The sequence below is a fragment of the Anolis carolinensis genome, chromosome 5 (genome assembly GCF_035594765.1).
Source record: "Anolis carolinensis isolate JA03-04 chromosome 5, rAnoCar3.1.pri, whole genome shotgun sequence".
In the NCBI taxonomy this organism is placed as follows: Eukaryota; Metazoa; Chordata; class Lepidosauria; order Squamata; family Dactyloidae; genus Anolis; species Anolis carolinensis.
Window position 1 is genome coordinate 101,040,354 of NC_085845.1, and position 17,368 is coordinate 101,057,721.

At 39.9% G+C, this 17,368-nt stretch overlaps 1 protein-coding gene across 1 annotated transcript in view; it reads left to right on the top strand.

The window, feature by feature from the left end:
- vwf (von Willebrand factor) overlaps nt 1–17,368 on the top strand; it is a 197,532-nt gene that overhangs the window by 89,769 nt on the left and 90,395 nt on the right. Inside the window, exons 22-27 of the mRNA XM_062981993.1 lie at nt 2,166–2,312; nt 3,386–3,526; nt 5,291–5,401; nt 6,730–6,886; nt 9,260–9,418; nt 12,719–12,854. Coding sequence (XP_062838063.1) covers nt 2,166–2,312; nt 3,386–3,526; nt 5,291–5,401; nt 6,730–6,886; nt 9,260–9,418; nt 12,719–12,854 — 851 coding nt within the window. The remainder of the gene's footprint in view (nt 1–2,165; nt 2,313–3,385; nt 3,527–5,290; nt 5,402–6,729; nt 6,887–9,259; nt 9,419–12,718; nt 12,855–17,368) is intronic.

The following is a 17,368-nucleotide window of genomic DNA, read 5'->3' on the forward strand; positions in this document are numbered from 1 at the left end:
GGGGTTGGACTGGATGGCCCATGAGGTCTCTTCCAACTCTATTATTCTATGATTTTATGAGGCTCAAGATGAGCAGGGAGGGCACCCAACTCTGCCTCCCTGCAGTGCACAACAGCAGCAAGTATGGCGAAGCAATTTGCTCTAAGACATTTGTTAAGACAATGGCAAAATAATAATTATATATTTAAAGGATAAAAGCAAGGGGAAAATGCATAGTGCATAATTAAACTGTGGGATACATGCATCCAGGATGTAGATCGCTGTCAACTCAGATGGCTAAACTGGATTAGATACATACAACACACCAAAATTCACTTCTTGCTCTGCAGTTTTCAGGAAAATCTTGTATGTTGCTATGTTTTGCTAGGAGTGTACAATCTAGACTGGAGTGACTTTAAGAAGTGGGAGGAGGACAGGCTTCTGGGTGGCATGGGTTGCCATTTTAAAAAAAGTCCAGCGCTGCTTGTTGGGACATAGCTGCAGTAGATGGGGGTGCTAAGAGTGATCCACGTACTTGTGAGTAAACTGCTCAAACTGTACTGATTTTAATTTGGAGTGTGGACAGAAATATTATTACAGGGTAGGCATGATGCTAATGAGATGAATCCTGGGCAGGCCTGGGGCTAAATGGTCTGAATTATAGCTGGGTTAATTTGGTGGTGTAGACAAGTCCCTAGAACCCACTATCTGAGCTACTGAATTTTTTGTGTGCTTTGTCTGAAAGGACATTTCTTTTGACAGTAGTGGTACCTAACATCAGGCCTTTACAACTGGTCCATATCTGAGTCATTGTTAACATCCAAATACTCTAATTTGACATCCTCTGTTTTTAAAAAAATCTAATACAGCAAGTAAAATTTTGTGTTGTTTATTCAGTCGCTTCCGACTCTTCGTGACCTCATGGACCAGCCCACCCCAGAGCTCCTTGTCAGCCGTCACCAACCCTAACTCCTTCAAAGTCAAGCCAGTCACTTCAAGGATACCATCCATCCATTTTGCCCTTGGTCGGCCCCTCTTCCTTTTTTCCTTCCATTTTCCCCATAACCATGAACTTCTCCAAGCTTTCCTGTCTTCTCATTATGTGGCCAAAGTACTTCATCTTTGCCTCCAATATCCTTCCCTCCAGTGAACGGTCGGGCATTATTTCCTGGAGTATGGACTGGTTGGATCTTCTTGCGGTCCAAGGCACTCTCAGAATTTTCTTCCAACACCACAGTTCAAAAGCATCTATCTTCCTTCAGTCAGCCTTCCTTATGGTCCAGCTCTCGCATCCATAGGTTACTACAGAGAATACAATTGCTTTCACTATACGGATCTTTGTTGCCAGTGTGATGTCTCTAATCTTCACTTTTATCAAGGTTGGCCATTGATCTCCTCCCAAGAAGTAAACATCTTCTGATTTTTTTAAACCTGAGAATAAGTCACACTACACTTATGTATGTGCAACTAAACATGCATAGGGTCACCTTACAAAATTGTTCTTTCACAATTTGACACAAGATGGTAGGTAACATTGACTAGGTATTGCCCTTTGCTTGGCTGATAGCTACTATCAACTCCTGGAATAAGTTCCCATTTTCACATTCCTAAGTTGGTACTAACACAGTATTTTTTATAGCTTAATTAGAATGAAACTAGAAGAGAAAAGAGATCTGGTGCTAGCCTTTTAGTCATCTTCTAAAACCTTTCTGATTTGCAGAGACAGTGTCAGAGTTGAACTAATGATGGTGTTCAGGACAGTACTTTATGTATGCTTTTGCCTATCTTCTTCACTATATTCTTCTATATACTCCAGTGAAATGTACCAGTTAATTACAAAAACCGTAAGTACCCAGGAAAACTGATTCACGCTAAGACTATCTCCTGGAATGACGTATTACTTGGGGAGATGGGAAACATCAAACACATAACAGAGATTGATCAGGCTGAACATTGGGACAGCATGAACCTGTTAGCATCAGCATTACTTCATCTGAGGAGGGATCAAGATCTCCCAAAATCCCAGGGTGCAGAACATTGTTGCCAAACTGCTGTGATGCTAAGTGATCTCAGACATGAGCAAACAATCCTATTATTGTCAGCTATGATCACATATAATAAAATATAAGTTCAGATATTAAATTAGATTCATGCTGCTGAGATGTCTTTATTTTTTTCTTATGTAGGTTAACATCCTAACATCTCCTAGAGAGGAAGCCAACTTTGAAGTCCTGAAGTCTGGGCGTTACTACATTCTGCTACTGAGTAGATTGATCTCTCTAATTTGGGACCAAGATATGGGAATTAGTGTTATTTTGAAAGAGAATTACAAAGTAAGTGCATTATTTTATTTATTTAAAGTTACTTATTTAACTTTATTTAATAAAGTGTATTATTTAATGAAGCTTTCTTTATTAAATGTGTATGTTTGTATGTACATGCCAACCCTGTTGTGCTCAAACAAGCACAAAAAGTATCTTAATTACAACTTTATAACATTCCTATGGTGCAGTGATAAAATGTGAAAGGGCCTTTTCCCAGTTTTTTTTCCAAAAAAAATAATGGAAATGTGTAGGTACACTGGAGAAATACTCACTGAAATACTTTCTCCTTAGTAAAGTATTTCACAGCATAATGCTTTATTCATCCAAAGAATATGGTACAAAGGGATTATATACTATACAGTTCAGTGATTTCAGTGTTGTTATACTATTTGAATTTGTAAGATAATGATGGATTTTGGCCGGACAGGTCCTGGGTTCATATACCAGATTCACCATTAAATAAATTTGGACTAATACCATCTGAACCTAGCCTACTTCATATGGTGGTGATAGCAGAATGAAGATATACAATCCGAAATTAGCCAGATGATTGGCTACCATATCAGCCTTAATCTGGATTTAGCACTATTATATCTATTTAGGGGTGAAAAAAAATGAATAATCATAAGGATTTGTTTTCCTTTCTGTTGACTAAGCAGATCATTGCCAGTAATTGGGGGAAATCCTATAGCACCTAGCATAGACCTATAGTATAAAAAGGGTTGGAATATAGCACTATCAGAAAGACTGACATGGCAAGTAAGATGAGCAAAAGAGCACAAAGATAATATTATATTTGAAGTAACATGGTTCCCGTTTATTTCTCACGTAAGTCAAACTAATGGGAAAAGCCATATTCCACTGACCCATCTGTGAAGGACTAATACAATGCAACAAATAAACAAAGAGATTCATTTTGCATTTCAAAATCATTCAGTATAACTCATGTCATATGTAACTATTTTTAATGTTTCTGTTTTGTTGCTCTTCTTTTTATGTTAATATTTGTTTTTTTAATGATTTTTAAAATAATAATAATAAGCAGAACCATGTTTAATTCTTGTGGTTTATTTCTTTGCAAGGATCAAGTATGTGGCCTGTGTGGGAATTTTGATGGTATCCAAAATAATGACTTGACAAGCAGCAGAAAGCAGCTTGAGGTGGATCCAAATGACTTTGGGAATTCCTGGAAAATTAATTCGCAGTGTGCTGATGTCAGAAAGGTATTATTAAGTGTGAAGACTGTGGAGAGAGCATCTGTCTGCACTTCCCCTTTTTAAAATGTCACAGTCAGTAAGGCCAGGGAAAAGTTGGAAAGACCCAACAGTCTAAATTTGGCTGAACCTATGTGTGTGTGTCACTGAAACATGCCTGGATAGGAATGATCTGGAGAATCATCTCAGGCTCCATCTACACTGCCATACAATAGAGTTTGAACTGCAATGTAGACTCATATGCGGATTGAACTGGATTATGTGCCATGTATATGTGCATTGTGATCTGCCCTGAGTCTCCTTCGGGGTGAGAAGGGCGGCATATAAATAAGCAGATTGAACTGGATTATATGGCAGTGTAAATGGGGAATGCTGCAATATTTCTGAAAGAAAACCCAACATAAAGGTTAAACTAAGACTCCATTTACACTGCCACGTAAAATCCAGATTATCTGCTTTGAACTGGATTGTAAGGCAATGTAGACTCATATAATCCAGTTCAAAGAAGATAATGTGGATTATCTGATTTGATAATCTGGATTATATGATAGAGGCCTATATTACATATTTAGCACATTTTTAGAAGCAATGCTAATTCAAGTTCGAAAAACAGTTGAATCTCACTTATCCAAACTAAACGGGCCGGCAGAAGCTTGGATAAGCGAATATCTTGGATAATAAGGAGGGATTAAGGAAAAGCCGATTCAACATCAAATTAGGTTATGATTTTACAAATTAAGCACCAAAACTTCATGTTATACAACAAATTTGACAGAAAAAGTAGTTCAGTACGCAGTAATGTTATGTTGTAATTACTGTATTTACGAATTTAGCACCAAAATATCACGATATATTGAAAACACTGATGACAAAAATGGCTTGGATTATCCAGAGGCTTGGATAAGCGAGGCTTGGATAAGTGAGACTCTACTGTATTAGCAAATCTAATTAACAATCTTACTAATTAAGATTGTTTCTTTCCTGTTAATCGACAAACCCATTAAATAATCTACAATTATATACAAAAAGCAAAAAGATGTTTAAAGCTTGTTGCTTTTTATAATTCTTATTTTATATTTCCTGTCTAATACATCCCACAGAGTATTTAAAATTCCAAGGAGAGCCCCAGTGGCGAAGTGTATTAAAGCACTGAGCTGGAGACCGAAAGGTCCCAGGTTCAATCCCTGGGAGCGGCGTGAGCGGCCGCTGTTAGCTCTAGCTCCTGCCAACCTAGCAGTTCGAAAACATACCAATGTGAGTAGATCAATAGGTACCGCTCCAGCGGGAAGGTAGCGGCACTCCATGCAGTCATGTCGGCCACATGACCTTGGAGGTGTCTACGGACAACGCCGGCTCTTCGGCTTTGAAATGGAGATGAACACCAACCCACAGAGTCGGTCACGACTGGACTTAACGTCAGGGGAAAACCTTTACCATTACCTATACTTGAAATATCTCTCATTCAAATTAGTTACACTTATATTTACTGCTTAATGTAGGCTGAGTTGTGCTCTAAAACTAGAATTTAATTTACCATATTTTATTACATTTATTTAGTTGTCTCACTCTACTATTGGAAACTTTGGCTTGTTTCTATATCTGGGAGAAGCTTCCAGCTATAACCTACCCAGTTTCCATTTCTCTTCATCAAATGAAATGCTAGCTCTGTTTACTTCACATCATGATACACCTAAGGTTTCCTTGAATTGGTCATTAAATCCTTGTGTTAAATACATAAACAACAGTATAATTTCTATTAATTGAACTTTTCAGGAGCAAACCCTGGCATCTTCTTTGTGCAATGGTAATGTAGTGAAGCAAGTCATGGTAGAGACTGCATGCAGCATCTTGACCAGTGAACTTTTCAATGAGTGCAAAAAAATGGTAAGCAACTTCTAAGACACTTGTCACATTCCTTTCTAACTTTCTAGCACCATCTATTATCAGTCATTGTAATCTTTCACTAGAACAGAGCTTTCTAAACATTTCATGTTGGTGACACACTTTTAAAACATGAATAACTGTGTTGCTGTGAGTTTTCCGGGCTGTATGGCCATGTTCCAGGAACATTCTCTCCTGACATTTTGCTCACATCTATGGAAGGCATCTTCAGAGATTGTGAGGTATATTGGAAACTAGGCAAGGGAGGTTTATATATCTGTGAAAGGTCCATGGTGGGAAAAAGAACTCTTTGTCTGTTGGAGGCAAGTGTGAATGTGGCAATTAATCCCCCTCGACAACACATTAAACAATCAGTTTGTGACACATTAATTCAGTTTCATTAGCAAACTGGAGGTTAAACCAGACCCTTATAAGAGATACAGACAAATGCATAAATTGTAATAATTAAATGTACAGAGATGCAACATATCTCATAAAAATATTTCATATATATTTTAAATATATATTATTTATTGCTTATTCAACATAGACTCAAAGGTTTGTCATTACATTCTCACACCACACCACAATATAGTCGACACATGTTTGGAAAGCTCTGCACTAGGGTCATAGAATGTTGCTCCTGCAGAATTTCTTTGAGTGACAGAAAGAGTGAAACCCTAAATGATGAATGAGGGAAGGAAATGTACTTCAAGAGTATGGGGAAGTTTTGAAAATGTAGTTTCACAGGATGGCCATGTAGTCTCCCTCTATTATTTAATTAAGTAGAAGTTGCCCAAAGTGTTCATGGCTCATGAATGTGACCTCTGCTTGTTACCCTTTGGTAATATCTCATGATGATATTTAGCTGGTCCTCTGATGAAAACATTGTCATTAACATTGTAAGCCGCACTGAGTCCCCTCGGGGAGAAGGGTGGGGTAGAAATATCGGAAATAAATAAATAAATTAAAACAAAGCCAATTAGGTATAGTGTGGTTAATAGTGAATGTAATGTTTTAAAATGTTTTATGTGTTTTACATTCAATTTTAAAATGTTTATTTTAATTTTACATTGTTTTAAGGCATCGAATAGTTGCCTATGTGTAAAGCCGCCTTGAGTCCCCTTGGAGGTTGAGAAGGGTGGGGTATAAATATGGTAAACAAATAAATATAGACAAATATAGATGTACCAGTCTGACCCATCTTGGCAAGATCTTCTATTTATTAGAATTAAACAAGATAACTAAGCACTGGTTGCTCTCTTGAGTGTGAATGGAGCAGAAGGCTACCAATGAGTGAGAAAGTTTGGCACATGTATCTTCTTTTGCAGATAGATCCTGAACCTTATATGGATATCTGTATGTATGACACTTGTGCTTGCGAATCCATTGGAGACTGTGCCTGCTTCTGTGATGCCATAGCTGCTTACGCTCATGCCTGTGCACAGAAAGGAGCAGTGGTACATTGGAGGTCACCAAGCCTATGCCGTAAGTTTTATATAACTGAAGGAAAAGTAAAAGAAAATCAAGATGGTATATATAAGGAGCCCCGGTGGCGAAGTATGTTAAAGCACGGAGCTGGAGAAGGTCCCAGGTTCAAACCCCGGGAGCGGCGTGAGCGGCCGCTGTTAGCTCCAGCTCCTGCCAACCTAGCAGTTCAAAAACATGCCAGTGTGAGTAGATCAATAGGTACCACTCCGTCGGGAAGGTAACAGCGCTCCATTCAGTCATGCCGGCCACATGACCTTGGAGGTGTCTACGGACAACGCTGGCTCTTCGGTTTAGAAATGGAGAAGAGCACCAACCCCCAGAGTCAGACATGACTGGACTTAACGTCAAGGGAAACCTTTACCTTTATATATTTTCAGGAGTCAAATATATGTCACATGCATTGCCATAGTTAATCTTGGAGACGATGATCATAACTGTTTTAATTCTTCATCTCACTCATGTCTGTCAACAGGATACTAAAAAGCAAAACCAAGTAACACTTTAAAAGGTTTCTCAAAATATAAATAGTGTTTTAGCATGCGCAGATTAGGTTCTACAAACACCACACAAAATGTCAATGGCAATATACAAAAACACCAAGTCCTGGAGTAAGGGATATGAGAATGAGGCCAGCAGGTGAGAAAACAGGATGTTTGGTGTGGGTGTTTGATTGACTGCCTCCTGCAGAATTCTGGACTTTGTTGTTTAAGGAGAGGCTCATTCAGAGAAGCCCTGGGTCTCCCTAAACTACAAACCCCAGAATTCTGCAGGAGGTAGTCACAGCGTTTAAAGTGGGAAAATGATCAAGTGTGATGAGGCCCACCAACAGCGGTTCCCAAACTTTGGTACTCCAGGTATTTTGGACTTCATTTCCCACAATTCCTAACCTCTGGTAAGCTGGCTGTAATTTCTGGGAGTTGAAGACCCAAACACCTAGAGGGCCAAAGCTTGGGAACAACTGCTCTAGAAGAACATTGCCATTACCACCTAAGGAACCCATCACTGCATGTATTTTATAGAAATATGCTTTAATATGTAGCTTTTTATAGAAATACATTTTAATATGTGGATTTGTAGTACTTTTACAATGTTTATGTGTTTTAATTATTCTGCAACCTGCTTCGAGCCATGAGGAGAGGCGAGTAAGAAATAAAATAATAATAAGAATAATTAAAACCACATATTATAGATAGGATTTTTTGACTTTGTATAGTATTGCATAACATATGTAAATATAGTAGTAATAATTATAAATCTTGCCTTGTCTAATATAATACAATATAATATATATCTATAAATTGTAATAAATATGGACTATAATATCAATATAATGTATAATAGATGGAAGAGGCTAGGACAGTGGTTCTCAACCTATGGGTCCCCAGATGTTATGGCCTTCAACTCCCAGAAATCCCAACAGCTGGTAAACTGCCTGGGATTTCTGGGAGTTGTAGGCCAAAACACCTGGGGGCTCACAGGTTGAGAACCACTGGGTGTCGCACCACAGAATAGTTCACTGGTTGCAAGGATTCAAGAACAGGAGAATTTCCAAGGCATGAAGACACATCCACTCTGATGAAGCGAGAATTTGCTTTGACAAAGAATTGTCTCTAAACACACACTTTTAAAAGCAACCCAAAAATGCATTTCTCTTCCCTTCAGAGGCCTCCCGTTTTCCAGCTAATCTCAGGCTGCGCCTAGGCATTCCTTTCCATTACAAAAGATCTGCTCTAGATAGCAATTGTGCTCCTTGATTGTCAAGGTCAACTAATTCATTTTCTTGCACCTGAATAGAAGCCTGAGACAAATCCAGCTCATTATTTCCCATAGGAATGTCTCCCTGGTTGTTATCTATGACAGGCTGGTTCAGGAATTCATCAACAGGCTGCGCTTCTTGCCCTTCTGAACCAGCCTGTATGACTCCATGATTTCTCAGCCCCATGACATCATCCTGGAATTCATCTTGCATCCCATCCTCTGGCTCCTGCATCTGAAACCCAAAATCCCCTTCCTCATCGTCACTCTGGTTCTGCTGCTGAGTCACAACACTGGGATTGGATAATGTGGTGGTTTGAGGGTTGGACTATGCTTCTGGAGACCAGGATTCAAATCCCTGCTCAGCCACAGGCAAGTCACAATTTCTCTGCCTGAGAAAAGGTCAAGGCAAAACTCCCTTTGAACAAATCTTGCCAGGAAAACCCTGTGATAGGGTTGCTTGGGTCACCATAAGTTACCATAATAGCAATGTGAAGGCACACAATAACAGTGTAATAGCTGTGTTACAACATCAAGAGTTTTAGTGTAGTAAATAGTACTGTTTTTATGATTCCAATGGGAAAAATCATGTGTTTCTTTCTGCATATTTTGTAGCACAAAGTTGTGAAGACATGAACAGGCAAGAAGAAGGATACCAGTGTGAATGGAGATACAACAACTGTGGTTCTGCCTGTCCAAGAACATGCCAGCACTTTGATTCAGTGGCATGCCCAGTGAAATGTGTTGAAGGATGCCATGCCCAGTGTCCTGCAGGCAAGCATGTTTTTTTTGGTTCAGTTATAAGGAATTCATAGTTTTCATCATAAAAACATATACTTTTGTTGCAACTATTTTAAGAGACAGAATGTTCCCATTATCTTCAATCTTCAGATTCCTGATCAGTAACTTATATTTATTTATCATATTATAGAAGAGGAACTGTATAGGATGATGTTATTATTTTAGTAATAATAGTAATAATTGTTGGTATCACAATGAGATTAGAATCTTAGTTGGAAGGGACTTCAAGGGACATTCAACTTTGCTGCAGGATCACATTGCTGGCTCATGGCCATCATTTGAATGGTAAACTGAAGATACTTTTCCAAGTAGTACTGCTGAGCAATGTGCCCCCTATCCTACACCTGTGCCTATATTTGTGACCTAAATGTAGAAATTTGCCATTGTGTCTATTTTTTATTTTTGTTATTTCCACTCAGTTTTCTAGTTTGCCCAAGTCCTTTTGAATTATTTTCTTAACTTTCAGTATTTTAGTTACCCCTCTCAACATTGCATCATTTAAAACTTGATAAATATTTCCTTCACATTATCATCCCCTTCCAGTCTGAAGTGTAACAATTGAAAAGGACAGTTTTCTAACCAATTATGGATCCATCGGGCAGTGTTTCCACATGTCATCAGTTTTGCTAATCAAAATATTGAGGAACTATTATCAAATAATTTGCTGAAATCCAGATAAATGACTAGATTCCCACCATCTTTTAAACTAGGAACTGCCCACTTACCCCACTCCTGTTGCTTTTCCAAGCTGTCACACTGACTTCTCTGTGGGCTGGGTGTAGTTGCGAGCTGCTTCTCGGTTCCTCTCCTCACAGGCACCTTCCGCTTCTTCCACTCTTATATTTATCAGCTTCAGCTGGTAAGCATGTGTTCATACATGCAGCTGCCTGTGCCACACAGCCTTCGGAACTTCCATTTAAATTTTAATATATAATGTTATAATTATTTTTATAATAAATAAGTAAACTATATAAAATATGACCTGAAAATAGTGTTATACATATCCAAATGACAAAAAAGTTCTTCGCCACTGCTATAGAGTAAAGCATAGCTTCCAAAGTAGTGTTAAGAACTGTCCTGATCTCTCAATGTCCTGGTTTTATGGAACAGGTACTTTATTTCTCCTTTTCTCTCTCTCTCTTTCTCTCTCTCCCTGTGCGTGCATGTGTGCGTGTGAACCGCATGACTGTGCATCTGGAAATATTACATACTGCACAGAAAATACTGCTTTCTGCACAGAAAATCGTGTAATTGGGAATTATATTTTTTATTTTGTGTCAAAAGCATTTCATAATAAATAAGTTTAAAAGTGATGAAATAAAGGAATCACAAGCAGCTAAATAGTTTTAGACCAAAAGCGAGCAACAGCAATCGCATTGTCCATAGCTTTAAACAACAACTTCTCGGTACATGAGGTAGGACATTGTGGGCAAGCATACATATGCGGAGTTGTTTGTTCTGCTCCACAGTCAAACAAGGTGGAGGATTCCTCCATCTTGCCAAGTTGTCTTTTGATCTACCCACCTAGCTTCTGAGTCTATTTAGGGACTTCCAAGTTGTCCATTCTTGGTTTGCCCCTGGAGGCAGACCTTCATGGGGGGCCATCCAGTTGGAATTGCCTGGTTTAACTGCCCAGAGGGACACCCTTGCTGTTGCTGGAGGAACATTAAGAGGAATGGTGGTTCTTATGAAGCTTTTCATTGATTTGAGTCTAGTGGTGGCTCCTCAGTACTGGGAACTATCGCCTGTTTGTGAAGGCCAGAGGCTGTCTGTGTGAGCATTATGGACTAGTTTGGGGACCCAGCGGTGCCCGGGTCATTTGAGAAAGGCACTGTTTGTCTTTGAATGTTAGGTATTCTCAGTTTGGAGTGGGTGAACTACAATTCCCAGAATCATGGGTCAATCCTCCCCAAACCTGCCAGTATTCAAAGTTGGCCATTTTCGATCTATGTACCAAGTGTGGTCTAGATCCGTCGTTGGCTGGGTTCAGTACTGTTTGGATGCGAGTGAACTACAAGTCCCAGATTCAAGGCCCATTCTCACAAACCCCTGTAGTATGTTCAGCTGGTCACGAGGCTTCCCTGTGCGAAGTTTGGCCCTGTTCCATTGTCGGTGGGGGTCACTGTTTCTCTGGATGTAGGTGAACTATAACTCCTTTTTCCCCAAACTTGTCCAATATGTTGTATTGGTTATGGGGGCTCTGTGTGCCAAGTTTGGTCCTGGTCCATCATTGGAGGGGTTCAGAGTGCTCATTCATTGCACGTGAACTATAAATCCCAGTACCTACTACTCCCAAATGTCCAGGCCAATTCCCCTCAAAACCCACCAGTATTCAAATCTGGGCATATCAGGTATGCATAGCAAGTTGGACCCAGAGCCATCATTGTTTAGGTTCATAGTATTCTGGGTGTAGGTGAACTACAACTCCTCTACATTCCCCAGTAGGAGTCACAGTGCCCTGACTTGATGCAGGGTGAACTACAAATTCCACCATGTGGAGTCAATCCCTCAAACTCCTCCAGAAAGTGTAGTTGTGCTGTGTTTGTTGTGGTGGAGGAAAATGCAAAATCTAGGATGAAATGGTCCCCAAATGAAAGCATTCCTTGGGTGGTGGGCCATAGTGTTTGGGGAGGACATTGGCAGGGTTTGGGCTACATGATCATGGCACTCGCAGTAACCACAATGTCAGTGGACGGGAGTGACTTGGTGGCTCCTTAGCAATGAGAACTATAGCCTGTTTTTGGAGGCCCGAGGCTGTCTACGTGAGCAGACACCTATGCCACATACACACATACGGGTTTTCACTTTTATTATGGATATAATAGATATAATAGATATAGACACAGTTAAAATGTTACAATGATAAGATATTGAATTGCTGTTCCAGGGGGCGGGGGAACGGGGGAAGGTAGGGGGGTGGGTGTTACATTCCAAAGGATCGTTTAAAATGTCATTTAAGCATTAGTTACTTTGGGTATTATGTATATTGAAATAAGACATGCATCGCTAAAATTTTGTTAATTGTTGGAATGTAATAAAATTTAAAATTAAAAAAAGATATAATAGATATAGATATGCCCCTGCTGTATCCTTGCTTGCTTGGGAAAGGGGTTGAGAGACTGGTGATGCCACTAGCAGTGTAGGCCAGAACTAGTACTCATGGCATGTTTGTAGCTCCTTAAGTCTTTTAAAAGGACTCATATGTTTGAAATTTGCTGTTCGTGCTAAGTTGCTTCTATTTTGAAAAACCGTATTTTTGCAATTGTGAAACAGGAAAAATACTTGATGAACTTTCCAACACCTGTGTTCACCTTGAAGAATGTCCTGTATGTGAAATAGAAGGCCATAGGGTTCCCCATGGAAAGAGAATCATTTTGAACCCTGAAGATACACATCTCTGCAAATCCTGGTAAAAGAGAGAACTTTTTTTTTTATCATAGGTGGGTGGGCCAGGTGAGGAGGTGAAAGGAAAGGCATGTATAAAGTTAAATCACAATACTGAATTTTGGCATTGCTTTTGTATGATTGCACAATTGTTGATTAAAGAATCCAGACATGTTTTCTATCAATATGAGCAATTAGGTTGGTCTCAGAAGATCATCGCGGACTAATGCACAGGTGAGAACATTGATGCACACATCTCATAATGAATGCTTATCTCTCCAACTATCTCTGCTTAGGATGAAATCCTGTCATGTGTCACCTGCAGTTAAGGGAAATGCTATTAATAACAACCATTGATTCAATTTAATTATGAAATGAGATGGTAATTCAGAGTGAGTTTCAGACCTTTGTTTAAAGATGACAGTGTCTGGAATTACAATGTTGGTATAGATAATCCTATTGTTTCAATTGGGAAAAAAATAATGGTTTTGGTTGGTTGGTGGGGGTCCGAAAGAGCAGGCACAAGCTGCAAGAGACTGCCTGGGTGTGTACAGCCTATAGGTAACAGAATTCCGGCTGCAGCAAGAAAGCTAAGTCTCTGGGTTTTTTAATTGTGTCAAAGCGACTGGAGAATATACTGCAAGTCACTTCTGGTGTGAGAGAATTGGCCATATACAGATATGTTGCTCAGGGGATGCCAGGATGTATTACCATCCTGCTGGGATGCTTCTCTCGTGTCCCCACAAGCTAGAGCTGACAGATGGGAGCTCACCCCATATCGCAAATTTGAACTGGCAATCTTCAGGTCAGCAACCCAACCTTCAGGTCAGCGGTTCAGCCAGCTCAAGAATTTAACCCATTGCATCACTGCGGCTCCTTAAGTCTGTGGTTAGGAACTAAGGCTGGATCCACACTTCCAAATGGTCAGTCTAGATCCCATATAATGCAGTTTGAACTGCATCACTTGGCAGTATGGATCCAAGTCTAATTTTTTCAGATTGAAAAAAGACTAAAGTCGGGTGCTTCATTAATTATCTGAAGGCAAGTCTGTAATTGAGTCCTAGAATCTAGAATCATAGAATCATTGAGTTGGAAGAGACCTTGTGGGTCATCCAGTCCAACTGCCTGCCAGACCAAAAAATTTCTCTCTGAATGGTTATGTGGCCACCCTCAACAGAAAGGTGAGGTTTCATAACCCCTTATGGCTATCAAATTTGGGCCAGTGTCAGAGTCAGATTCAATATAACAAGAAGGTGAATAATCACTTCTGATAGGGAGCTGCTACCCATTTGCTTGTTTTATACATACATAGATTCTACCTCAAGTAAATCAAAAGTGCTGGCTGCAGGACTATATCCTGCAAAACACTTTACGTGCGTGTCCAAGAATTCGATGAACAGAAAGATGGAGTATCCATGGGGAGCCCTCTCAGCCCAGTCAGCAAATTTCTACATGGAACACTTTGAAAAACAGCACCAAAAAGCCTACTATATGGTTCAGATATTTGGATGACACCCTCACCATTTGGAGCAGTGGAGAAGAACTTAACAAGTTCCTGGACCACCTTAACAACATCCACCCAAACATCCACTTCACCATGGAAAAAGAAAAGGAAGGAAAAGTGTCATTTCTAGATGGTCTAGTTCAGCTGCCACACAGTTTACAGAAAACCTACCCACACTGATAGATACCTTCATAAAAACTCCAACCATCGCCCAAGTCAAAAAAGAAGCACAATCAAAGCCAAGACAGATTGTGCACAAAGATTCTGCGAACCTCACCTCCTCCAAAGTGAACTCAACCACCTAAACTGGGCTCTACATACCAATGGATACTCCACCACAGACATCAGAAAAGCTGTAAGGCCAAGAGCAAGCCAGGAGAGTAAAAACAAAGATCCATCCAGAGGGAAAGTGTTCTTACCATACATCAAGGGAACCACTGACCGCATAGGCAAGCTGATGAAGAAACACAACCTACAAACTATCTACAGACCCACTAAGAAAATCCAACAAATGCTACAGTCAGCGAAGGACAAGAAGGATCCTCTCTCCTCTGCAGGAGTCTACCGGATACCATGCAGCTGTGGACAACTCTATATGGGGACCACCAAACGCAGCATTGCCCAAACACAAATCAAGGAAAGGCACTGCAGACTAACTCAACCAGAGTAGTCAGCCATAGCAGAACACTTGATGAACCAACCTGGACACAGTATATTATTTGAGAACACAGAAATGCTCGACCACTCTAACAACTACCATGTTAGACTACACAGAGAAGCCCCTGAAATCCACAAGCATGTGGACAATTTCAACAGAAAGAAGGATACCATGAAAATGAACAAAATCTGCCTACCAGTATAAAAAAAACTCAAAAATCAGAATAGTAAATAAGGAACAACACTCTGAAAACAGAGGAATTCCAGACATGAATCAATCAAGGGCAGCTAACACCTCTGAACAAAGGATTCCCCCAGACAGGAAGAAGCCAGGGCATGAATCTGGCAAGGCCATTAATGCTAATCAAGGTGATTAATTGCAACATTCACACTGGCCTCCCACAGACAAGGGCTCTTTCTCTCACCCCAGACCTTCCACAGATATATAAACTTGTTTTTCCAACAGACCTCACAACCTGTGAGGATGCCTGCCATAGATGTGGTCGAAATGTCAGGAGAGAATGCTTCTGGAACTCACAACAACCCTCATATAATCCAGTTCAAAGCAGATAATGTGGGTTATCTGCTATGATAATCAGGATTATATGGCAACGGAGAAGGGACTTCAGGCTCATCTACACTGCCATATAATGCAGCTTAACTTTCAAATGGCATCATATGGCAGTGTAGTTGGGGCCCCAGTTAACTAGTAGTCATGGGGATTGGTAGATGCTGGCAAAATCTAGACCCCGACTACACTGCCTCATAATGTAGTTTATAAAGCCGTTAAGTAAAGGTAAAGGTTTCCCCTGACGTTAAGTCCAGTCATGTCTGACTCTGGGGGTTGGTGCTCATCTCCATTTCTAAGCCGAAGAGCCGGCGTTGTCCGTAGACACCTCCAAGGTCATGTGGCCAGCATGACTGCATGGCGTGAAGTTACCTTCCCACCGGAGCGGTACCTATTGATCTACTCACATTGGCATGTTTTCGAACTGCTAGGTTGGCAGAAGCTGGAGCTAACAGCGGGCGCTCACTACGCTCCCGGGATTTGAACCTGGGACCTTTTGGTCTGCAAGTTCAGCAGCTCAGTGCTTTAACACACTTTGCCACCGGAGCTCCTTATTATAAAGCAGTTAACTGCATTTAATTGCTTTATATGAGTCTACACTGACTCATCAATGGTAGTGTAGATGGGACCTATATGAGTCTACACTGACCCTATAAAAGAGTTTCAGACTGCATTATACAAGGCCAGTTGTACCGTTTTCCTGTATTAAAAGCAATTTTTTATTTAAAGTATTATTTCTTTGTTTTTTGCCAGTTGCTTGAGAGCTCTGGTTGTTTGAGTCCCAGTTAACTGAGAGTCTACTGTATGCGGATTAAGAGAGAAATATTCAATGTATAGCAAAGTTTTTGAAATGCCTGCTAATAATTTATTGTATGTGCCAATAGGCCACTTCTGTTCCCATGCAACTCTGGAATGTTGCAAACATTTATGAATCTCGGCCTCACCAGGGATACATTATTGCATGTAGTTGTCACCTAATTTACATGGCTACACCATCTGTACAAACAACAGAAAAAGTACGTGTATTGCTAATATCCAAAGAAATTGGAAGCTAAAAGAATATCATCCACCAAATATTACATCAAGATTAAAATAATGAATTACAATAGCCTTATAACTCAACATTAATTCCCAAAATTATTATCCATAGTAACATTATGTCATGTTCTGTTATATGATTGCGTGCTGTTGTTTTTTCAGAATTTCCTTAACCTAAGCTCAGTCATTGTCAGCCCAGCTGCTATTTTGCTGAGGTTAAACATAGAGAGAACAAAACAAAGATCACAGCTAGTCCTAAGAGGGCCTCATGCATGCTGAGACTAGCCCCGTTCAGAAAACTTTATGGTGGTCTGGGATATTTCTTACTAGTTGTGGCTTATTGTAGTTAAATAGATTTCTTTCTGGTATGGCTGATCCAGCAGATGATATACAAGGTGACTCTTCATGCTATTGGTTTAGGTTATAATAATGATATGTTTTTAAAAGTTTAGGGCCCAGTGCCGGCTTGAGTCTGAAAAGTGTTTCCTTGCATCTGTTATCAGTGCTAAATAAATTCATTTTTAAATGCGCTTTCAATTTTTTTACCTGTGGAAGGAATGTCTTCAACAATAAAAAGTTTATCTTTTGACCAATACCCAAGACAGTTGTGGTCAAGTGTGAGAGTAAAGGGACTTGAACAAAGGGCAATTTTGCCTTCTCTTCTTTCCATTGTTGATATTTTCTTGTTCAGTGAGATTTAATCTAGCTTTGTTTTCTTCAATCAAAGTAACAAGCTAAACAAAGTGTCCATAACACTGGCCAATACACATTT